General features: G+C 37.9%; 1 protein-coding gene and 1 long non-coding RNA gene across 2 annotated transcripts in view; one reads left to right on the forward strand and one right to left on the reverse strand.

Annotated features, from left to right (window-relative positions):
- Positions 1-26,089, forward strand: part of PLA2R1 (phospholipase A2 receptor 1) — a 120,164-nt gene that overhangs the window by 60,067 nt on the left and 34,008 nt on the right. Inside the window, exons 12-18 of the mRNA XM_030852660.3 lie at positions 8,626-8,828; positions 10,380-10,525; positions 14,089-14,173; positions 16,412-16,544; positions 17,121-17,156; positions 17,624-17,781; positions 23,272-23,336. Coding sequence (XP_030708520.1) covers positions 8,626-8,828; positions 10,380-10,525; positions 14,089-14,173; positions 16,412-16,544; positions 17,121-17,156; positions 17,624-17,781; positions 23,272-23,336 — 826 coding nt within the window. The remainder of the gene's footprint in view (positions 1-8,625; positions 8,829-10,379; positions 10,526-14,088; positions 14,174-16,411; positions 16,545-17,120; positions 17,157-17,623; positions 17,782-23,271; positions 23,337-26,089) is intronic.
- On the reverse strand, positions 12,231-22,223 carry LOC115851026 (uncharacterized). The gene is made up of 3 exons (XR_009564618.1): positions 21,930-22,223; positions 15,860-15,957; positions 12,231-12,542 (listed from the first exon to the last, which is right to left on the reverse strand). It is a non-coding gene; the product is annotated as an uncharacterized lncRNA (long non-coding RNA).

The raw sequence follows: 26,089 nt of genomic DNA on the forward strand, positions 1-26,089 counted from the left end.
AGAAAAGCAATTAAAAGGTACAGATTGGAAGAAAAAAATAAAACTTTGTTCACAGATGACATGATTGTTTATGTAGAAAATTAGAAAGAATCAAAAACAATTCCTGGAACTAATAAGCAATTATAGCAAGATTGCAGGATACAAGATTAATGCTCAAAAGTCAATTGCTTTTCTGTATACCAGCAATGAAAAGGGGAACTTTAAATTAAAAACATATTACATTAACACCCCTCAAAATGAAATTTTTAGATATAAATCTAACAATATATATAAGATCTATAGAGGAAAACTATAACCTTTAATGGCAGAAATCAAGAAGAACTAAATAAATAGAGAGAGATTCCATGTTCATAGGTAGACTCAGTATTGTCAAAATGTCACTACTACACAAATTGACCTACAGACTCAATGCTATCCCAATCAAAACACCAGCAAATTATTTTGTGGATATTGACAAACTGGTTCTAAAGCTTATAATGAGAAGCAAAAGACCCAGGATAACCAACTCAGTACTGAAGGAGAAGAACAAAGTCAGAGGATTGATACTACCTGACTTCAAGAGTTATTATAAACCTACAGCAATTAAGACAATATGGTTTTGGCAAGAAAAAAAAAAAGACAAATAAATCAATAAAAAAGTATAAAGAGCCTAGAAATAGACTGACACAAAAATAGTCAGCTGATCACTGAAAAAGAAGCAAAAACAATACAATAGAAAAAACTTTTTGACAAATGATGCGTGGCCAATTGCACATCCACATGCCAAAAAAAAAAAAAAAAAAAAAAAACTAGACACAGGGTTTACACCCTTAACAAAATTAACTCAAAATGGATCATAGCCCTAAATGTAAAACACAAAGCTTTGACATTCCCAGAAGAAAAGATAATAGAAAACCTACATGACCTTGGGTATGGTGATGACTTTTTAGATACAACACCAAAAGCAAAATCCATGAAATAAATAATTGATGAGCTAGATTTCATTAAAACTAAAACTTCATTAAAACTTGTGCTCTGAGAAAGATAATGTCAAGAGAATGAGAAGACAAGCCACAGAATGGGAGAAAATATTTGTAAAAATCATATCTGATAAAGAACTGTTATACAAAATATACAAGGAACTCTTAAAACTCAACAAGTAAACAAAAAACTCAATCTAAAAATGGACAAAAATCTTAAAGAAGATATATAGATGAAAAGTAAGCATATGAAAATATGTCGAACATCATATGTCATTAGGAAATTGCAAATTAAAACAACGAGATACTGCCACACACTTATTAGAATGACCAAAATCCAAAACACTGACAACACCAAATGCTGGCAATGATTTGGAGCAACAGGAGTGCTCATACATTGCTGGCAGGAATGCAAAATGGTATAGCCACTTTCAATGACAGGTTGGCATTTGCTTACAGAAGTAAACATACTCTTACCATACAATCCAACACTTACACTCCTTGGTGTTCACCCAAACAAATTGAAAACATGTCCACATAAAGACATGCATACGGATTTTTTTTATAGAAGCTTTATTCATACTTGCCAAAACTTACAAGCAATCAAGATTTCCTTTAGTAGATGAGTGAATAAACTGTGTTACATGCAGACAATGGAATATTATTCAGCGCTAAAAAGAAATGAGCTATCAAGTCGTGAAAAGACATGGAGGAAACTTAAATGTGTATTACTAAGTGAAAGAAGCCAATCTGAAAAGGCTGCATACTGTGTAACTCCAACCATATGACATTCTGGAAAAGTCAAAACTATGGAGACAGTAAAAAGATTAGTGGTTTCCAGGGGCTGGGGGAGGGAGGAGTTTATAGGCAGAGCACAGAGGATTTGGAGGGCGGTGAAACCATTCTATATGATACCACAATGGTGGATATATGTCATTGTACATTTGTCCAAACCCATAGAATGTACAACATCAAGAGCGGCCCCTAATGTAAACCATGGGCTTGGGGTGATAATGATGTGTCAATATAGGTTTTAACAAATGTACCATTCTTGTATGGGATGTCAGTAATAAGGTACGTGGGGCACAGGGTATAAGGGAAGTCTGTACCTCCTGCTAAATTATTCTGTGAACCTAAAATGCTCTAAAATATATTGTTTATTTATTTATTTATTTTAAAATCTATACTTTTAAAGGATGCATGCAAGGTGAAGTAAGACAAATTAGATTCTTTGTGTATAACCATCGGTTTAGGAAATTTGTATATAAACCGGTGACTGCATAGCTCTAAACAAGAAACATCACAATTCACTCAATAAACAACCTTCTCATTCTACAAATTTATGAATGTTATTAAAATGCAGAGAATAGTAAAGTTCCATGTCACACTATTACTGGAAAAAAAACCCAGGTATCATTTCTAATATACTTTGTAATTTTGTTAGGAGTGTCTATACCTGTCAAAATAAATTAATATATTTTGAGTAGACAAAGTTCTTAGTTTTTAATGTTATCTTCCTTGGGGCATATTTGAATGTCTAAAATTTGGAATTGAAGCAGAACTCCTTGTCATTCATAAGTTTCTGCTGTAATTTATTTGAGTGGCACTACTCTTTTTCTCTTTTCCCTGAAGCAAAAATAATACCGTGATGCTCAGTTTGGCTGCTCAGGCTGACTGACATTGGGTAAATTGTCTCTGAAAATGTAAATCTTTTTTTGAAGAAAATAGCAATATAAAAACCGCTGTGTTTCCTTTTTTCTTTTAAATTGCAGTTTGCAGAAACACCATCCTAAATGACATTTTTTTTTTCCTGCCTGTCACAAAAGAATCCAATAGCTTGGTTCCCATGTCAGAACCTTAATCCAGCCCAGACTGACTACATAAACTGACCACTGAACAGGAAGCCTGCAGCTTTTTATAAACTCAGTGAAGACTCTGTCCTTATGTCATATCATCAAAATATTCAATCTGTGGTGGAATCATAGTCCTGCCATTTTTTCAACCTTATATTATGTTCACCAAATAGCATAATGAACCACCATATATACCCATCACCCAGTGTCATCAATAATCAACCCATGGTCAATCTTGTTTCATCTATACTCCCACCCACTCCTCCCATTTCCCATATTTTTTCATAGAAAATCCCAGATATCATATCATTTCATCCATAAATATTTCAGTGTTATCTCTAAAAGATAGACTCCTTTTTAGAAACATGACTATAATACAATTATCACAACTAAAAGTAATTAACTATAATTCCATAGCATCATAAATCTTCAGTTAATGCTCAAATTCCTAAATGATTCATAACCATTATATAATGTATTTTAGAGTTCTTCATTTGAATCAAGATCAAGAAAAGGTGCATGCACTGTAATTGGTTGGTATATCTCCTAAAGTCTGTTTTAATCTGTGTTTTCCTCTTCCTTGCCCACTGTCGTTTTTTAAAATTTTTATTTGTTGATGCAAATGTGTTTGTCCTGTAGAGCTTCCTTCAGTCTAGGTTTTATTATTATTTTTTTTTTGCGGTACGCGGACCTCTCACTGTTGTGGTCTCTCCCGTTGCGGAGCACAGGCTCCGGATGCGCAGGCCCAGGGGCCATGGCTCACGGGCCCAGCCGCTCCGCAGCATGTGGGATCTTTGCGGACCGAGGCACGAACCCGTGTCCCCTGCATCATCAGGTGGACTCTCAACCACTGCTCCACCAGGGAAGCCCCTAGGTTTTTTTTACTGTATCCCCACAACACATTAAAAATGTGTTACTCTTCTGGAAGAGGCCCGCCTGCTATTCTAGGAAGTAACAGTTCACTAAAGAGTATATACTGCTTGTTGAGCTGGAAGAATAACAATATACTACCTTTGGTATAAAAAGCAAACATTTGAGTATTCTTTGCACTGAGTGTCACAGTGCTAATAAATGGAAGTCTTTAATATAAAAAAAAGTGACTCTATTCTTTTTATTTTTCATAAAATTGATATTTTTAAAATGACATTTTTAAAAAGTTGGAACCAGAGGCCTGATCTAAATCAGACTCTTATTTTTTTGGAAAGACCATTTCATAGATAGTTGTATGCTCCATATGGAGGCATATAATGTCCAGTTCTCTTACTATTTGAAATGTTAGAAGCCATTAATGATCGATGCCTAGATCCATGGATTCATTAGGGATTTCTTCATAGCTTCATAGCTGGGATATTTCTATAAAGAGATAATTTCCTGCTATCCTTACTAAAACAACAACAAAGAGACTATGGTACTTGGTATTTTAAGAGAAGTAACCATTCAGGTAAAACAGGAAAAACAGTTTTGATCCATACTAACTAGTGCCACTGATTAAAGGGAAAGATGGCAAATAGGGCCTTTCTCATTTAGGGAGAAGCTAATGCATTAGAAACCTAAATGTACTTTGTACTTAGATTAAGGATTCAATATAAATGGAGGCTGCTCTATGGTGAAAGAAAACAGGTTAGTCCATCCTTTAAGACATTCAAAAATACTCTTCCAAGTTATATTAGAGTTTCACAGTTATTTCATAGAGAAAATTTTGCATCCATCCGTAACTCAGGCTCTGTGACAAAAGGTTTGTGTTTCTAGATCTAGATAGCACTGTGAAAAAGGTATGTTTCACTCATGGGATAACTCCAGAGTATTTACCCTAATTGTCTCAAGTCAGTGGAAATCTTCTCTCAGTGACAAGGAAAATGGGATTGCTTAGTCAGATCTGTTTTCTTGAAACTGCCCTACACATGGAAAGGAGAACCATATCTAGCCAGCAGGTAGTTATCCATTTTAGGTCGCATCAGAGTACTGAAATGAACCAACACATAAATGAGGACAAACAGCCTCATTTCTGAGCACCCTTTGGGTATTTCCCATATCTTTTTATAAATATATAGGTAACTGTCATACACACTAAAATGTGGTAGTAGATCTTCAATGAAATGCTATGGTCTCACAAAGGAGAGAAGCATGACCAGGGGAAAGAGAGGGAGCTCCATAGAAATGGAGAAGCACAGTTAGAGGGGAAGATTCAAGCATTCATTCAACAGCTATTTATTGAATGTCCACCTCCTCTGTACCTTGACATTGTCTCATGGTAGACTCAGTTAAATATGGTTTCAAATTCCAGATAAAACCCTCAAGAACTACATGGCCCTAAGGCAAGTTACTACACCTCTGTGCCTTGGTTTTTCCATTAGTGAACTGTAGATGCTAATATCCACCTCAAAGAGGTTTTGAAGTTAAATAGGAAAAAGACCATATAAAATGCCTAACATGGTATCAGGTAGATAAGCAGAACTCCATGAAACCTCACCTTCCCTGACCCAAAGCTTCACTTTTCTCCACGGAGGAGAGGAGAGAGATGGAAGGTGGCTGGGGCAGAGGGCCTGAGATTAAGGATGTGAAAGTTGTTGCAGGGAAAGGGAAATGAGTAGACAGGCTCAAGTAAACTAATTGTCTAAAGGCCCAGTTATGATTCCCTCCTGCCCTGAGGCCACAAATAGATTTTGTTTGTTTTCAGGTATACGGCCAGAGAAGTGAAAGATGGAGGCTTTCCCAGGTTGGTTCAATTTACTATAAGGCTAGATAGCTTTACCAAATTGAAGAGGCTAGACTAGTTGGTTCAATTTACTATAAGGCTAGATAGCTTTACCAAACTGAAGAGACTAGACTAGTGAATTGGAATTTCTTAATTAACTGAAAGTGTTCCCATTTGTGTTTGATGGAGAGGGTAAAGGGGCGGGGATAGAGGGAGGCTAAGGCAGGTGAGGAGAATCAGTTCAAATGTGAGATTCACCGCTAAGGGATAGGATGACAGTTGCTCCTTTCCAGTGGGAAATGAGTTAATCAAATTGGAGAACAGTTTCTTGGGAGAAGAAACACCTCTGCTCTTTTCCACACCCGACCCTTATTATTTGGCTTCATAAGCATCCCCACAACATAAAATTATAAATTTGGTTTATATCTCCCTTAGCCCAGTCTCCCTTTATTATACCACTTTACTGCTTCTTTGAGGCTGAGACTCTAAAATTTAGGTCAAATGTTCCATTAAGTTAACCATTTTCGAATACCAATAACACTACTGCACACTTTTTATCTTCAGAGCAGTTCACAAACATCTTCTTCACTAATGAAGATGAGTTGAATATCTAGTGTCTAAAACCAAAGCTATTTAATCATTGTCTGATGTGGGAAAGTAAGACAAAATGCAAGAGCAACAAAAAAGTATATCGCATTTTAAACTTGCTGATTTGAGCTTTTTAAAAATTCTTTGAACATGCAGGCAGAACCTGTGCCACAAAATCCCAGCTTTTGTAATGAAAACAGTCAAAATAAGAATAGAAGCAACATCTTAGTGATGGTTTTAGCCCTTCATATCTTTCAGGGAGCTTTTTAATATATTATTTTATCAGATCTTCATGAAAATCCATAAGAAGAAAAGGAATTGTTGCCCCTATGTTTTAGACAAGGCTTTTTGTGATTTATGAACCTTGAGTTTCAAGTTACTAAGTATTTGTGCTGGGACTAGAACCCCAGAGTTCAGACCCCAAGTCAAAGGCTGCTGGGAAGGAAGGATGGAAGAGTCAGGTGGGAGTGTGTGTTTTTTCCTGCTCTTTCAACTAGAGCAATTCCATCCATATACATATTAGGTTTTCGGATTCCACATGGATTTCCACAGTTCAATTTCATTCGAATTTCATTACACAGAGCAGGCAGCATCTCCTCTGTTGTTCATGACTCAGCTAGATTGTGAGCTGCGTTCCACAATTACACTCAGCAGGCCTGCAGTGCTCCATTCACAGCAGGGGCAGTGGCATGCTATACTCTCTCCCCTGCTTGGCCCCCCAGACTCCACCTTGAACACTAACTAGCTCTTCTGGCCAGTGGAGCCAACTGATGGCCTTTGTGTGGCCCAACTCTCTCTGTTGACTTCCATTCCTTCTGCATGTCACACAATCATGTTTTCTTGTTTACCACTGGTCATTTTCATCTCCGTGGGTCTCTTTGACCATCAGCGTGCACACACACATACGACTGTGAGCTTCCTGCAGGTGTCTAACACGGGGTGTGCAACCAGGATTGTTGAAGACACAAACACTCGTGTTGTAGCTTCATTATTCTTTCTCCTTCTTCAAAAACTCTTTTCCATTCCTTCAGGAGGAATGTAAATCTTTGTACATCTTCCTCTGGCTCCTTCCTCCTCATTCCACTCCTCATTATCTCTCTCTTTAGTCTTTCTATCAGCATTAAACAACCAAAACATGGCTGGCAAGGATAATGTCAATTACCCTGTATCTACAGAAATTGAAGCCATTACTTCTGAAGGGAAATTAAGCAAGACAAATATCTAGTACCAAGTGACTACATTTTTTAAAGTGCCTTTAGGTCCAGAATCGTCACAAGTCTTTAGATGCTTCATCTATAATCACTTGCTTTTTTAAAAGCACTCCTTGAAAACTTTTCTCTCCTTTTCATCCTTCAAACTTCAGCTCAAATGTCATTTCCTGCAAATCCTTTATTGACATCCTGAGACTCCATCACTACTTCTGAAGTCTCCCCACAGAAATTTTAACACACTTTTACCATAGCACTTAATCCATCATGTTTGCTGCCATTAATCGTTTATTTGTTTGTGTCTCACACTAAACTAAATGTTTTTTGTCCTTCTATCTCAAGCAGCTAGTAATATAAAGCCTAGCCTGGTACATAGATACAGATGCATAATTTTATTGTTGTTGTTGAATGTTGATTTAGTTAATTGAATGATTGCTCTGGATTGATGAAAAAGAAGCTCATTTTTACTCCATTTTTATTCTATTTTTGGAATGGGATTGTTTTCTACTAGTCACTGAAATTTGAAGTGCATTTTTTAGCTGTCTTATGAGTTGTACACATTTGATGACAAACTTGAGAATCTTAACATAGAAATTGCTTCTATGGAAAAATATGTTTCATCTTCCAAAATGTTCAAACATATGCAAAAGAATAAAATGGAATTTGTCCATAACTAAATGGTCTTTCCCTTTTCCCTGATGTCTGCCCCATCCCTGCCCCCAGAATTTCACCCCATTTAGAATATACCTCATTCTCTCCACTCTTCCATGGTGTACAGTTGAGTTTTCTGTTGTGTACCTTGCAGTCTGCTTTACTCCATCATTTATGTATTTTTTTCCTGTTGAATCTATTTCTCAGAGGATCAACACCATGCATTTTCATTGTTAATTTTTCACAGTAGGGTTTCAAAGCACAGTGTACAGGGTAGGTATTCAATAAATGGTGAGTTAAATTTTCCTCTGCACAGTTAAAAAGCTCAATCATTCAAAGTAGAGGGATGTTGGCATTTGATGAGATATGGGGGATATTTCAGTCCCAAGTTGGAACAGCACCTAATTTCCCATAATTTGCCATCTGAGCTCAAAATGCCCCAATTTTAGGCTTCATATTCTCTCTTCTCTCACTTTGCCATCTACTATTCTCTTCTCCAGAGATGAAGAGAAATGAGACGATCACGCCAATAAAACATCCGTTTTCATCTTTATTGTTCTTGTCTGGATGCTTCATTATGAGATGTCAATTATTCAACACTCTAATGAGCTGTCTTCCAAGCACAAAACGTTCTAGTCATCTGGTATTAAAGTGTTGTTTTCTGCTTTTAGGCTACAGTGGTGGCTGTGTTGTCATTCGAGGAAGGAGTCCCCCTGGTCGCTGGGAAGTGAAGGACTGTAGACACTTTAAGGCAATGTCCCTGTGCAAGCAACCAGTGGAAAATCAGGAGAAACCTGAGCAAGAAGAGAGATGGCCCTTTTCCTCCTGCTATTTGGATTGGGAGTCAGAGCCTGGCCTGGCCAGTTGCTTCAAGGTAATACGAAGGTTACATGGGCATTCTCAATGGGACCAACATTATCCATACAGATTTACAGAGAGATAGATATAGAGTGAGATATAGATAGAGATATATAGATGTAGAGAGAGATACAGATATAGATATATACACATATGTGTGTGCGTGTTAGAAATGTCTTTTTGCAAATCATCTTTAGATCCTAGATTTAAATCAGTATCTACAATCTTCTTCTCAGAAATACATTTTTGAAATATGATGTTTTTGTTTGGTGGTTTTGTCTTTGGTTCATTGTACAAATAGAGATTTCCAAAATCCTGGGAGAAAGTTCTTCTCCAGCACCTGGGCACATGAAGAGCAGAATGGAGACAGCCTCTACCTCTAGAAATATTGCAGTCTCATAGATGGCCTGAAACACCTGTAATACACTAAATTTAAATGTACACAGGTATAATCCTACATTAAATTCATGGAATAATAGGCCCAGAAGTGACCACACAGAGCAATAAGTTAAACCTTAGTAATGAGTAAACTGCGGCATGAAGTGAGATGAAGTGATTTGCCCAAGATCACAATTATTTATTGACAGAGTTGGAATAAACTGTGGTCTTGGGACTCCCAGTCCAGTGCTTCTTCTACTACACATCACCCTGATATGTCAACAAATATATGGTGTGTTTGATGGGCATAGCAGTAGGGCTTATGAATTTAAAGTGATTCGAGAAAAGGTTCCCAGCAGAGGTGGGTTTTGACATATAATTTAAAATATGGAAATGCTGTGTTGTGGTCCATGGGACTGGGAAGGTTATTCATCCTGGTCTCAGCAAATCAGAGCCTGGTGAAGCCCGGCCGCAGGGTGCCTGCCGGGCATTAGAGACTCAGCATAGTGTCAGGCAGTTAAAAATGAGAAGGGTGCAGAGGCCAGAATCTGAAGCTCCAGGTCTTCAGTTCCTTACCCTTGACCTTAAATGAAGTCAAAAGTATGCCCGCCATTTGACTGACTTCTTCCTGCTACTGTGAGGACAGCTGAGAAACAGGAAAGAATTTAGTCACAGCTAAGACCCAAAGACCCTAGAAATATACCCGCCCTAGGTCCCAGGTCTCATTTCTCATTTCTTTGCCTGGGTTAGCCAGATTCATTCAGCTATGGAATACTAGGTCTAATCCTAGCTCTGCTAGTTTGTGGCTGTGTGACCTGAAATTTGTAACCTCTCTTATCCTGACTGTCCTCATCTCTTGACAAACATTTTATTAAGGGACAAGCATATCCCAGTCACAGGAAATTTAGGAGGGGGAAAAAAAAGAGTTCTCAAGGAGGAAAAGAGTCCTCATCTGTTAAACTGAGCCTATCATATCCTCCGCATGACTTTGTCATGAGAATCAAATGAGATAATGGTATTACAACAACTAGACACACTTTAGTTCAATAAATGTTATTTCTCCCTACTCGGTCAAGCTTTTAAAGTAGAATAATGACAACAATTATATTATTGTCATCTTCTTGTCCAGAATTAAACAGCCTCACCTTATTCATGACCGTGTCAACTTTTTTTTCCTTTTACTACACAGGTATTTCATAGTGAAAAAGTTCTGACGAAAAGAACATGGAGAGAAGCTGAAGAATTTTGTGAAGAATTTGGAGCTCATCTTGCAAGCTTTGCCCACATCGAGGAAGAGAATTTTGTGAATGAGCTTTTACATTCAAAATTTAATCGGTAAATACTTGTTAATTTTGAAAAATTTCAGTCGCATATTTTGTCTCCAAGTAATGGCTTCTTAGGCATGAGTATCCCAAATATCGGGGGGTATTTGGGATATTCAAAATCACAAGTATTTAAGTCTAAAACCAACTAAACACTGGTTGTGAAAGAAAAATACATACTTACAGTTTTATATTTATATTGCACCCACTACTCATTCCATAAAACAAAGAACAAAGTGACGATTGTTTTGATATTTGAAATCTTTTCTCTGTACCTCAAATCAGAATTTTAGAGCTTTTCTGCCAAGTTCAGAAATTATCTAGCCCAGTGGTTTTCAAAGTGCTGTCTGAGGGTCCGGAGGGTCCTGAGCCCCCAGAGCAGGAGAGGCCAAGTGGGCAGAGCTCCTGGTTCCCTGCTCACTGACTCAGCAGGTCCAGCCAACTCCCCTTCTAGTTGTTTTGTATATAACAGGAGTCCATGTGAGATTTGGTTTGAAAAAAAGAAAGTCCCACTAATTTTTTTTAAAAATTCCAATCCAACCTTCTAATTTTACCTCTGAGGAAACAAGCATTCACTTGTCTGCATCCATTTTGCAAGTTTACAGAATCTTGAATTTAACGAAGTTGGAAAATCAATCAAATTCAAATTTGAAGAAACTTAGGAGGTCTTGTGCTACCTCTGACCCAATACGGGAATTTCTTCTACTTACATTCCCGTGGTCATCTACTGTCTACATCAGGGGTCCCCAACCTCCGGGCCGCAGACCAATACCGGTCCGCAGTGTGTTAGGAACTGGGCCACACAGCAGGAAGTGAGCGGAAGAGCGAGCTAAGCTTCACCTGCCGCTGCCCATTGCTGGCATTATCGCCTGAACCGTCCCGCCAATCCCCTCACCCCCGGCAGTGGAAAAACTGTCTTCCACGAAACCAATCGCTGGTGCAAAAATGCTGGGGACCACTGGTCTACATAATTCCTTTCAGTTTCAAAGTGCTCTTTACTTGGGATAAAACCCATTCCATCGTTGGAGGCTAGTTTCAAAGATCAACTTTCTAGTAAGCCAGATCAAGTCTACTCTATTTTCAAATATTTGAAAATAGCCATCATGTTCTCTTTTAGTAAGTCTTCTCATCCCTTGGCCTCTTTCTCTAGAATGTTCTTGTCGGTTAGCATGTATTTTGAGAATATCTTCTATGGAAGGGACCCTATTATATGCATGGGTGGCTGGAGAATGCAATAGATATGACAGACAAAATCCTGCCCCTGAGGATGTCGTGGTCTGGGGGCGGGGGCATGCCTCCATATATATGTAACACAAATATAATACCAGGTACTCTGTTCCAAGCTCTGGAAATCTGAAGTCTCAATGAAACACTTACCTGAATCTCACAGAAAATCCAGAACTACTTTTTGAGGAAAATCCTGGCCTTCCCCACAAGTTTCCTTTAGGACCCTCCCCTAAGAAGGTTAATATGTAACATCTATCAAATTATTCATCTCCAGCATCTACAAAAATGACCTCAAAGGTGGGAGTATCTCCCAGTGTGTGTCTCATGAAGTACTCCAGGGGAAATAGGGGGATTTTGTGGTCAAATATGTTTGCAAAACAAGGCACGATCTTGGAAATTTGCCATATACTTTAGCATTGTAAAGGCTTCTAGAAGGAAGCAATTTCTTTGACTGCAAAACCCTTTTTTTTTTTGAGACCACTTACCAACATCCCATGGAACTGCTAGTCCCTGCAGGCAATGCTGGCCTGAGACCATGCTTCCCAAATCTGGCTGATTCTCACACTCACTTGGGAGACTTTTTCACACAGTGCCCTCTGGTCTCACGCCAGAGCCGCTGAGTCAGATTCTCTGAGGTTGAAGAAAAGTTCAAGAAGCTTCCTTGTCGATTGGTTTGCTAGTCTGGTGTGGGGCCTCAGATCCAAGGGAGATGTGATCGTCTCCACTTTTCTAAGTTGTAACTTGGCTTCATGACTTCAGCCCCTTGCAAAACATCCTTTCATACTTGCATATTGTGAGGTTTGCTATATGAAACAACACATGAAAACTGCTTCCAAGTTTGCTGTAACATCAAATTTCATTATAACACTTGTATTTATATAAATTCTCACACTTGGAATGTCAAGAATTTAGTGAATTTAGTGTCAAGTATCTATCAAATTATTGATCTTCGGCACTTAATCACGAAAGCTATATAACGTATGTTTTACTTTTTGTCCAGACTGCCAGGGAGTTCAGTCAAATCTCATGCTTAATTATACCAAATAAACCAGTTCTCATAGTTAGCATACATGCTTCTTCTCCTTCTTATGGCGCTGCTTTTCTATTTTATTATATTCATATTATATTATATTAATTAAAGTTACATAATTTTAGGAAAATGATGAAGAGAAAATAAGTACCAGTTCATCGTTTAGGAGCCAATATATAGCAGGAAACATGTAAAATTCTAAATTCAGTGAGGAAAGAAATAAAAAGCTCTCAAGGCAGGGAGAGTGACGTGAGTTTTCAGCCTGGCCATTAAGATTAATATGCCTGGTTTAACCTTAAGGCAGCATTCTCACCTTCCCACAACCTTAAATGTAAGTTATTATCATGGCAGTGACCAATGCACCTCAGTGATTCTGACCTTTTCTAAGTCACATTTTACTTTCATTTGTATCATTCAGGCAAAGGAGCTCAAATATCTGAGAAGGGGATGCTTCAGAACAGGCTTGCTTCAGAACAGGCTTTCTTCTGTGCACTAAGGAAAATAAAGCATCTGTCATGACTTCTGAATATTTTAACTCTTTAATTCTTCAAAATTATTCTCAGAAAATTATCTTAGTCAGATGATTCGTTGTATAATTAGGCTTTATTGCTTGATTTATTGAGTGCTCTCTGGTTTGACGCATTCGTCCTCAGCCTAATAGGAGGGAAGATGGTTCTCTGTGGGGCTTCTCACCAAGTCTAACCAGTGGTGACGGCTGAAGTTAATCTACCGTGCCTCAGACTGGTTTGCTGTGGAATTATTTACATTGGGACATTTAAAAAAAAAACCAAAAAAACAAATCTGCTGTGTACCTTTTATTAAATGGGGTGGTGGTGATTAACCTTCAGAGAATACATGAACATTTGACAAAAGAACAACAAATTAAAAGAGTAAAGTAGTATAAATAGTATAGTAAATTAGCAAATAAATAGTCCTCTAGGGAAAAGATGTTCCAAAAGTTCTTACCAACTTGCTTTCATGTGTTCTTGTCTTAATTGAAAGATATTGCCGTTCCTAATGAACATGCGAAAGCCATGTTCTCAATACGGGCTGACTGTTCCCCCAACTGCCCATCACCAATGAGCACACCATACAAACCAAGAGAAATGGGAAGTGAGATTAATCTTCTCTCAGTTCATTTTATAGCTCAGGTTTTGCTTACAGGAAATGTTCAATAAATGCTTGCTGACTTGACTAGTTTTGCCAGTAGCATCAGCTGTTCCCTACACAACTAAATACTTTAAAATATTTCTTGAACATTTTACATAATGTTGTGAATTCAACGGGAAGAGCCAAGTTTTTGTTTCCTCTCTTCATAGGACAGAAGAAAGGCAGTTCTGGATTGGATTTAACAAAAGAAACCCACTGAATGCTGGCTCTTGGGAGTGGTCTGATGGAACTCCTGTAAGTCTTTCCAAGCTAGAGAAAAGAAAATGAATTCAAAGCAGCTGGCCCTGGAACCACTTGGTAAACCAACCAAGAGAACCTGGAAAGAATGACCATCTTCCCCATGACCCAAACCTAAATCAAAAACTGCACCAGACCTTGGTACCAAAAGAGTTATTTCAGCAAGGTCTTGAGAAACCTTTGCTAGCCAGATAGTTCTAAAGCCAGCTATAAGATCTCATCCCAAAAAGGAATCAAATTCTCTGAAAAAGCCCCCAAAACCATCTCCCATGTGAAGAATCTCCAGCAGAGAAGCAACTGTTCTCTAAAATAATACCAGGCTTCCTTTGCACCCCCCCCCACCTCTGCTGCAGAGCACCTGATTGTGTGAGTGTGGGACCCTTGTCTGTGTCACAGTGAAAAGAAACATTTTCAGTTTCTCTCACTCTAAAAGAACAGAAATGCCAGCCTTAGAAACAGCTCCTCCTTCCCAGACAAAGCAAGTTATTTGGAAGGGAAAAAAAAGACTTGCTTTTCATTCAGCCTCACGTGTAAAAAAAACCTCTATGAAGGAAAGAGGGAACTCACAATTACGTTTTGGGTTTTTTTTTTTCAGGTGCAATGAGGATTTCTCAGATTTTCCTCATAATAGGGAAAAAAACAGTAGCAGTATCCCAGATTAAAATGAGATCCATCTGAAGGCACATGCAAAATCAAGTTAGGCACATGCAAACTCAAGTTAGGCACATGCAAAATCAAGTGATTCAGTTTCACCTGTGAACTGGGGTTAGCAACAGCCTGCAGTGAGCATTTAATGCAGCTCCTGTTCATTGAGCCCTAATTATGTTCTGAGCACTGAGCTGAGTGCACTCCTGCATGATCTCATTTCATCCTTACAGTGATTCAATACAGTGGGTATTAAAATGATTAAAGAGTTTGCCTAAAATAATACATAAGAGAGACAGTATTTGTACACAGGTTGTCTGCCTCCAAAGCCACAATATCATAATGTCTCCTCGTTGGCAAAACAGCGGCAGCCAAACTTTGAAATAGTAAAGATCAATAGAGAAAAGGGATCTATCTCTAGACCTGCTACATAGATGGTGTTCAAATCTGTAGCAAGGAAGGGGTTTGCAGAAAAGCTACATGCTTATAGTGGGAATAAAAATAGTAAGAGTATGTTAGTTTAAAAAAATAACGATTCTACCCCAGTACTGCTTCTTTGAAAAGGGCATCAGGACAAGAGAACAGGAAGAGATCTTAGAGATCACCCAGCCCCACCCAACTTTTGCTGATGAAGAAACCAAGGCCCAGAGAGTGGAAGGGGCATAGCAGGGTCGACCTACCCCATAAATGGCAGCCACCACATGGCACAGTTGGGTGGTTAACATTAATACGGCACTTGGAGAATAAGATGTGGTACATAGAGGTTGAGAATGCGTTTTAGTAAAACAAACAAACAAACAAAAACTCATCAGTAATAGGAGAGGAATAGACAATTTGGTTCAGAATCAATGAGATTAAGCGATGAAGCAGTGGACTGAGTCCCTTGCCACTTCCCTCTGGACAAAATAAATATCAAACTCATGCCATTCTCTGAATCTGAGCTTATATATATTTAAGTTAGATGAATTGTTGCATGACCGTGTAGATGTTTGAGGAGTATAAATGGTTTCAAAACTCTCTTTTTTTCAAATTTTGTACCTCAGTTTTACTCACGGCCCATCCACTCTTCTGTCAAGTAGTCATCAAATCATTGAGAAGGTTGAATCTCTAGTCACTACCCCGTTACGTGATCATTCCTGGAAAACATTGGATAGTTTCCTGATTAAAGCTAGGGTTGACTTAGAAGTCAGTGATTAGAGACTAAAAGCCTAGTATTTATGCAAAAGAATCTACATCAAAGGTGAGACTCGATTCTGAAAGATCCTTGAGCCTCTAAACAGTTTACCCAGGATCCCAGGGCTAGCCTAATCTTGCCAGTGAGAAAACAGTGCAAGTTCATCTGACTTGTTCCTTCTGGAGAAAAGAGTAGAATCCCTCTTAAAGAAAGAAAGAAAAAAAGCATCTTCAAGAAAAAAAGGATAAAGCTTTGATTAGCTTGCTTTTCACAAATGTGGAACCACCTTTAACTGGCATCATAACCTACTTCCTCCAGAAGTCTATTGTGATTTATTTACAGGGATGTCTTTTTGATCTTTTGAAACTTTTTGCGGGGGATCGTTATTAAGGAATAATGAACTTCATCTGCTGCAGGTTGTCTCTTCATTTTTAGACAATAATTATTTTGGAGAAGATGCAAGAAACTGTGCTGTTTATAAGGCGAATAAAACGTTGCTACCCTCATACTGTGGTTCCAAACGTGAATGGATATGCAAAATTCCAAGAGGTAAAAATATTAATAAGATCTTTACTATTTGTTTGCGTTCTAATAATCTATAGCATTTTCCCAAGTGAACAGTTACAGAGGTCTAAAATTTAAGCACCCTGAAGCACAGTACCAACAGCCTTCATGATGAACCAAATTGTACTCTTTTAGCAAATAATGTATCATGGGGGAATGAGAAAAGGTGACACCAGTGCAGTACGCTAACTTAGGAGGAAATGAAAATAAATGCCTATGTTGTGGAATACTGTATTTTGCAAGTACAACCTGGAAGAAATGTCACTGTGACATTACAAGCAAACAAAATTACTTATCAAATGAGTAAGTGAAAGCACCTGGCACAGTGTGTGACACACAGTAGGCTCTCAACAAGTATTCACATCCTTTTCTCTTTAACCAGAGGTCTCTTTTGAGCTTCCTCTTCAAGTATGAGAACTTACCACTTTCCAAACAACACCTGGTTCTTAAATGATCTTTTAAAAAGCAAAGTCCAAAATATTGTGTTTAGACCTGAAGTAATTCAGAGATAGTACACCTATAAGTAAAGTTCACTCAAACCGGTTTGCTTTCACTCTGCAGGTGTGAGACCCAAGATTCCACCCTGGTACCAGTATGGTAAGAATTATCCTGGCAGTTCTTGAATTTCTAATTCTGTGCTGTTTTGTAGCATTACTGTGTTATTACATAGCTCCAATCGAGTTTCTCTTTTCTTGTGTCAATTGAGAACTAATTTTTTCAAATTAACAAATTCATCATTAATAAATAATCAAACTAATAAATGTCACTAAATATTACTGAAGACATATCATAGCTTAACTCCATTTTCATGACACATGATTTAAAAATATGTATCTATCTCAGACTTTTGAATATACGTGAATGTTTCTTATATGAAATAGACCAAGGAAAATAAGTAAATTGTATACTTATTTATGTGTGGGAGTGGGTGTATACACACACATTTTCTTAATGCTGAGTGACCAAATTACACATTTGGGGTCAATCATAGTATACCCTGTTTAAGTCTGTATTACATTGTTCAATAATTGTTGCCTCACCTGTGTTGCTTATTTTTCTTTCAGATGCACCCTGGCTCTTTTATCAGGATGCAGAGTACCTTTTTCATACCTCTGCCACGGAATGGTCCTCCTTTGAGTTTGTCTGTGGCTGGCTGCGCAGTGATATTCTCACTATTCATTCTGCACGTGAACAAGAATTCATCCACGGCAAAATAAGAGCGGTACTTAAATATGATTAAATATGAGAAACTCAGAGCTTAACTCCTTCTTCTGTCCTTGAGGGATTTTGTTTTTATATTACTTCAGACATTTATCTGTTTCATTAAAAGTCTTAGATTTTTAAGAACTGTTTTTCTTCCTGTCACAGAGATTTAGAGCAAATAATGGAAACACAGGTTTACGATGCTGGTCAGTCATTTCACTTCTCCTCATGCTTTTTTAGCAACAAAGGATGAGTAAATAGCATTTTATTGCTTTTGTGAGGTTCATTCCATCATTCAATGCATATTTATTGAGTCTACTCTTCTAGGGGCTGAGGCTCTATCAGTGATTAAAACAGACCAAAATTCCTGCCCACCTGGAGTTTTTAGTCTAGTCTGGGAAGGAAGACTGTAATCAATATAAATAAATAGAATTGCATAATATTTTAGAAAAAGATAAATGGATAAATGCCATGGAGGAAAATAAAGCACAAATGAGTGACAAAGAGTACTGGGAGGTGCATGGCTGTTTTAATGTTTCAAATTTGACTTATAAGAGTACAATATTTTTTTAGACTCTATGCAGAAAATGGTAAGGAGTGGTTCTCCATTTCAACTTCAGATAGAGAAATCCTTTGAGAAGCTAGGCTTGTTAGAAAGCAGCATGCAAAATCCATTCAACAATGAATAGACTGCCAAGGAATAGTGTTGGTTTTCAGTGTATTTCTTCAGCAAGCATTTATTGAGCATTAGGTATGTCTCAGACATTGTGGTATTTGTCAAGGACACAAAAATAAAATACAGTCAGTGTCTTTAAAAAGCTGGAAATAACATGATGTAATAAGGGAAAAGGGAGCAGTATGTACAAATTACCAAGGGGGCACCAGGGAGGAAAAACCTCATTCCCAATTTTCCCTAGGAAATTGTTGAAGATAAGAAAGAGCCTTTTTTCTTTTCCCATAATTTAACATTAGTTCATGCTCTGCAGGAAGCCTTGGTTGCTCTATCATCTTTTCCTATGCTTGTAAGTTGACTGTTAAAATGAAGCTCTGGATTAAAGCATCCTTGACTTGTAAGAGAAATGTCTCCCCTCACACCTCATTGGGCTTTCCTGTTTCTATAATTCTGTTTGATACACATACAGCCTGTGAAGTGCATGCAGGTTGGGACTACTACTGCATTTCGATGGAAAAGTCAAGAACCAGAGGAGTTAGGTGACAACTGCACGGCCTTACAGAGACTCAGTGGCAGACCAACCATGAGAACTGGATGTTCCCCAGTATTATTGGTTCATGCATTGTTTTACTTCTCTTCATCTCCTACAAATGGAACACTCAAGCCAAAACTGTAATATTAAGTATCAACAAATTACATATCATGACCTCGGAAAATACATTTGTTTCTTTAGCTAGACAGCAGACTCCTCACCCCTGGCGGCAATAACAAGAGATCATGTGAATGGCTAAAAACGAATCCATGGACATGCAAAGTGCACGTCCCAAAAGGAGCTGATATTTGGCCAATACTTACTGTAACAGTGTCAAGCATGGCTAAGTACTAACATTTAATGGCATTTAATCTTTCTAAGAACTCTCTGTGGGAAGTTCTATCGTCAGCATAATTTACAGATGAAGAAGCTAAGACTCCAAAGAGGTGAAGGAACTTTGTTACACAGCAGCTAAGTAGTGGAATTTGGAAGTGATCTCAGGTCATCTGACTCACAAGGTCATTTAAAAAAATGGCTGCAGGCAGCAGAACAGCATATTCATTACATTAAAATGCTAGTTCTAAAATCCATCCAAAAAAAGGAAACCCTTGTTCATTGTTGGTGGGAATGTAAATTGGTGCAACCTCTACAGAAAATAGTATGGAGGTTCCTCAAAGAACTAAATCCAGCAATTCCACTCCTGGGTATATATCTGAAAGAAAAATGAAAACACTAATTCGAAAAGATACATGCACCCCAATGTTCATAGCAGCACTATTTACAGTAGCCAGGACATGGAAGCAACCTAAATGCCCATCAACAGAGGAATGGATAAAGAAGATGTGGCACATATATACAATGGAATATTAGTCATAAAAAAGAATGAAATTTTGCCATTTGCAACACGTATATGGACCTAGAGGGTATCATGCTTCGTGAAATGTCAGACAGAGAAAGATAAATACTGTATGTTATCACTTATACGTGGAAGCTAAAAAACAAAACAAATGATTAATATAACGGAACAGAAACAAACTCACTGATACAGAAAACAAACTAGTGGTTATCAGTGGGGAGAGAAAAGGAGGACAAGATAGGGGTAGAGGATTAAGAGATATAACCTACTATGTATAAAATAAATAAGCTACAAGGATATACTGTACAGCATAGGCAAATATAGCCATTATTTTATAATAACTTTAAATGGGGTATAATCTATAAAAGTTTTGAATCACTATGTTGTATAGCTGAAACTAATATAATATTGTAAAACAACTATACCTCAACTTTTTAAAATTAATAAATAAAATAAAATAAAATCCCTCCCCAAAAGATGGCTGTCAGCTATGTCTCAGATATGCACAGTAAAGGGCTTCTTTGATCGTTCCAGCAGAGCTTAGCTCTTTTAGGAACCTCTGCAGGTCTTCTCTCTTAACCTTTCCCTTAATTCACTCTCCCAGTCTTTGGTTGTTGGGAAGTCAGTGGAAATGGCAGAGTTAATACCTCCCATTGAAGGGAAGAGTAAAACCCCACAGGCTTAGACATTTGAAAAGGCATAGCCATTGCCATGATCTAGTTGAGGACTAGATCTAGTGATCTCAAACCAGACAAACCTTGTAGTGTCTTATATGGCAACATCATTACCAAACCTATGACCATATTAATAAAGAATGCCCTGTCAGTATTATGGGTGAGTGGCTGACTGATCTAACACTGCACTGTGCCACAGAAGAAAATCATCATAGGGAATGTGCAGACCAAGAACGGAGCAAGAAAGCCAAATGGGAAGGGTATCGATTTAGAAAAAAGAATGCTGTACATTTCGAAAGCAGTTCTTCCTCCTGCTTAGTTTATAGCAGTTAGGCAATGTTTGTTGGTGGTAGCGGTGGTATTTATGGTGACCATTTACATTTCTTAACTAAGAAATCCCATGTCTAAGAACGTCTGGCTGGAATGAGTCAGTCCAGAAGTTCTGGATGAGGAACTAAACATGTAGAGGTCATACCACTCATTCTTGTGGCATGCTCATCCTATAGTTACAGGAAGAATAAGAATTAAATAATTAAATAGTTTTAAAGTTACATATGTATTGTATAGCTCCTCTAAGAAGAGTAGTAACTCAGAAATGCGAAAGACAAAGGCAACATTCAGTTGGGGAGTAGAAGAACTAATTATTGAAAAAGAAAGCTGGATGCATTTTTTTAAATCTGAAGCAGAATTTTTTTAACAGAATATTTCCAGCTTGGAAAAGTGATGAGTCAGAATTTCCTCTTTGACTAACAGAAGACCACAAGGCATGATGCGAGGCAATTTTTGAGTACTAGTTTTTTGAGCCATCTTGTTGGTCAGATTAATGCCAAAAAAGTAAAAAAAATGAGCACTTTAGGCGTTGTTTGACATGAACTAGCATTTTTATGCTGTGTTGTACAATATTTGCATTTCAAAATTGCAATTTACTCTTACTTTTAAAATTTTATTTCAAAATATTTCTAACAAAAGTATATCAAATCTATTAGTCATCCTCAAAAATCTGGTGTTTTAAATCCTTAAAATAACTTGGTTTTGCTATTTTTATGGAAACATTTTAAGAGATGACAGGTTGTTCTTCCTTATACTGCTTAGTAGATTAATATATTGGCTATTGCTGTGGGTTATTTCTTTTTGGTGTGTTCTTCCATATGATGCTATCTATAATGACTGCTTTTCTGTAACAAAACATAATTGATACTATGAGGTACACGGTTGTATCACATTTTTTATACAAAAGAATACTAATGTCTTCTATTGTTGCGGTTTCATACCTAAACTGAAATTCACAACATCTATTTTTCACATTGGATTTTTCACTTTGGGTGTCTCTATCTTGTCCTATGAATTTCTGTTCCATATCACAACAGGTTGTGATGTGCCCTGTGGAGGATTACCGTGCTATAATCGAGGTAGTAATAAATATGCCACTTACGATGCGGTAGTTATACTTCCTCTTTAGAGGTCCTTAATTGGGGCAGTGAACAATCGGGCCATGATTTCCACTCTTGTTGCACATAAGACCTCTTTAGATTGAATGAAATTGTTGTGGTTCTTCCACTGATTTCAAAGCCAGTCTCCATGGACCCATTCCAAAATCTGACAATAGGAGTCTAAATTCAGCATGTAAGAACACGTTCATGAAACAACAACTCAGGGATCCAAAATTATAGTTGCTCCATCTTGCATTATTTTCAAATTGCTGATATGGCAGACAGCCACACTGATTAAGGAGTAAAAATACCTGTGTATAAATTAGAATGTTAGAGAGCTATTAGGTTCTGTTGTATGACGACCTGAAATTCACATGGAAAAATATTTATATATCTTAAAATGCATTCCCAAGTCTTTACAGAAGAAATGAAAGTGTAAATTTAAATGTACAATGCCTTCAAATTAACAGGATTTTAGCATAAAAAATTAAGTTACATTTCACACACAGCACACACACAATAAAGAATATTGATTTAAAGACCTTAGAGAAATCCCTCATGCCTGTTCTTCTTTTATAGTTAAAGAGGGAATTTCAATTTCCTGGGTCATAAGTCCAGTATTACATCTGCTCTAATGTGCATATGCATGTGCATGCCTATGGTGTTTCAAGTTTATTCTTTATTGTACTGGGATCTATGTAATAAATAATGGTGTAAATTCATAAAATATATAAAGGATAATTTTCTAGTTGTCAAACACTGGAAATACTGTAGTATTATTCTGTCCTATAATGCAGTTTCCATTTGAATGGGGAGGGTGCTAATACTTAGTTTAAAAACTTACCAATCAGACTAGTGCCTAAAATACAAATTATTTTTACTATTGAGGTCTTTGTGCCTCGAATTGTTTTTCAAGTAGGTGCCATGTATAGTAAACTTCTATAAATCACTGAGCGCATAAACCACTAAATTTTTAGTCAAAAAAGGAATCCACATTCTATTTTACTTTACAATATTACTTTTTAAATTCCTATTATGAGAGTTAGAGAATTTACTTTTAAATATATATAGGAAACATTGTAACAAAGTTATGGCATGTTGTATGAAACCAAAATAGCTTTTAATATTTGATTCCAATTTTCTTACATAATGAGGAGGGAGTAGTTTAGAATAATGAAGTTTCAGGTCTTCTAAAGATGCTAGGCCTCAGTGTACTCTTCTTTAGATAACTGGGTAAAATACTGAAGAATAGAAAGCTATTAACAGTGACCCCATTAATCTTAATAGTGAAAAGGGAAAAAAAGTAGGATAAATGCTGACATTCTCTCTCTCTTTTTTAAATAGCTGTCAAAGTATGGTGTAAACTGGTGGATTGGACTTCGGGAAGAAAGAGTCAATGATGAATTTCGGTATGGACATTGATTCATTTGCATTTAACTTTGTTTAACAGGTTTTTATTTGCAGAATGATTGGACTATATCTTAATGGTTAACTTGTTGAATAGGAGATTGGTTTAAGATGGTGTAGTAGAAGGATATGCTCTCACTCCCTCTTTCGAGAACACTGGAATCAGAACAAACTGCTGAACAATCATCAACAGGAAAACACTGGAACTCACCAAAAAAGAAACCTCACATCCAAAGACAAAGGAGAAGCCACAATGAGACTGTAGGAGGGGCGCAATCACAATAAAATCAAATCCCATAAATGCTGGGTGGGGGACTCACAATCTGGAGAACAGTAATACCACAGAACTCCATCCACTGGAGTGAAGGTTCTGAGCCCCACGTCAGGCTTCCAAACATGGGCGTCCAGCAATGGGGGGAGGAATTTCTAGAGAATCAGACTTTGAAGGCTAGCGGGATTTGATTGCAGGACTCCGACAGGACTGGGGGAAACAGAGACTCCACTCTTGGAGGGCACACACAAAGTAGTGTGCACATTGGGACTCAGGGGAAGGAGCAGTGACCCCATAGGAGACTGAACCAGACCTATCTGCTAGTGTTTGAGGGTCTCCTGCAGAGGTGGTGGGTGGCTGTGCCTCACTGTGCGGACAAGGACACTGGCAGCAGAAGTTCTGGGAAGTACTCCTTGGCATGAGTCCTCCCAGAGTCCACTATTAGCCCCACCAAAGAGCCACGTAGGCTACAGTGTTGGGTCACCTCAGGCCAAACAACCAACAGGGAGGGAACCTAGCCCCACCTATCAGCAGACAAGCAGATTAAAGTTTTACTGAGCTCTGCCCACCAGAGTAACACCCAGCTCTACCCACCACCAGTCCCTCCCATCAGGAAACTTGCACAAGCCTCTTAGATAGTCCCATCCACCAGAGGGCAGACAGCAGAAGCAAGAAGAACTACAGTCCTGCAGCCTGTGGAACAAAAACCACATGCACAGAAAGATACAAAAGATGAAAAGGCAGAGGGCTATGTACCAGATGAAGGAACAAGATAAAACCCCAGAAAAACAATTAAATAAAGTGGAGATAGCAACCTTCCAGAAAAAGAATTCAGAATAATAATAGTGAAGATGATCCAGGACCTTGGAAAAAGAATGGAGGCAAAGATTGAGAAAATGCAAGAAATGTTTAACAAAGACCTAGAAGAATTAAAGAACAAACACCTAGAAAAATTAAAGAACAAACAAACAGAGATGAACAATACAATAACTGAAATGAAAACTACACTAGAAGGAATCAGTAGCAGAATAACTGAGGCAGAAGAATGGATAAGTGACCTGGAAGACAGAATGGTGGAATTCACTGCCGCAGAACAGAATAAAGAATGAAAATAAATGAAGCCAGGGCTTCCCTGGTGGCACAGTGGTTGGGAATCCGCCTGCCAATGTAGGGGATGGGGGTTCATGCCCCAGTCCGGGAAGATCCCACATGTCGTGGAGTGGCTGGGCCCGTGGGCCATGGCTGCTGAGCCTGCACATCTGGAGCCTGTGCTCTGCAGTGGGAGAGGCCGCAACGGTGAGAGGCCCATGCAAAAAAAAAAAAAAAAAGAAAAAAGAAATGAAGACAGCCTAAGAGACCTCTGGGACAATATTAAATGCAACAACATTCATATTATAGGGGTCCCAGAAGGAGAAGAGAGAGAGAAAGGACCTGAGAAAATATTTGAAGAGATTATAGTCATAAACATCCCTAACATGGGAAAGAAAATAGCCACCCAAGTCAAGGAAGTGCAGAGAGTCCCATACAGGATAAACCCAAGGATAAACATGCGAGACACATAGTAATCAAACTGGCAAAAATTAAAGACAAAGAAAAATTATTGAAAGCAGCAAGGGAAAAACAACAACATACAAGGGAACTCCCATAAGGTTAACAGCTGATTTCTCAGCAGAAAACTCTACAAGCCAGAAGGGAGTGGCATGATATACTTGAAGTGATGAAAGGGAAGAACCTACAACCAAGATTACTCTACCCAGCAAGGATCTCATTCAGATTCGATGGAGAAATCAAAAGCTTTACAGACAAGCAAAAGCTAAGAGAATTCAGCACCACCAAACCAGCTCTACAACAAATGCTAAAGAAACTTCTCTAAGTGGGAAACACAAGAGAAGAAAAGGACCTACAAAAACAAACCCATAACAATTAAGAAAATGGTAATAGGAACATACATATGTAATTACCTTAAACATGAATGGATTAAATGCTCCAACCAAAAGACACTGGCTCGCTGAATGGATACAAAAACAAGACCCATATATATGCTGTCTACAAGAGACCCACTTCATACCTAGGGACACATACAGACTGAAAGTGAGGGGATGGAAAAAGATATTCCATGCAGAAAGCTGGAGTAGCAATACTCATATCAGATAAAATGGACTTTAAAATAAAGAATGTTACAAGAGACAAGGGAGGACACTACATATGATCAAGGAATCAATCCAGGAAGAAGATATAACAATCATAAATATATATGCACCCAACATAAGAGCACCTCAATACATAAGGCAACTGCTAACAGCGATAAAAGAGGAAATCGACAGTAACACAATAATAGTGGGGGACCTTAACACCTCACTTACACCAATGGACAGATCATCCAAACAGAAAATTAATAAGGAAACACAAGCTCTAAATGACCCAACAGACCAGATAGATTTAATTGATATTTATAGTACATTCAATCCAAAACCAGCAGATTAC

This window comes from Globicephala melas, chromosome 7, assembly GCF_963455315.2.
Source record: "Globicephala melas chromosome 7, mGloMel1.2, whole genome shotgun sequence".
Lineage (NCBI taxonomy): Eukaryota > Metazoa > Chordata > Mammalia > Artiodactyla > Delphinidae > Globicephala > Globicephala melas.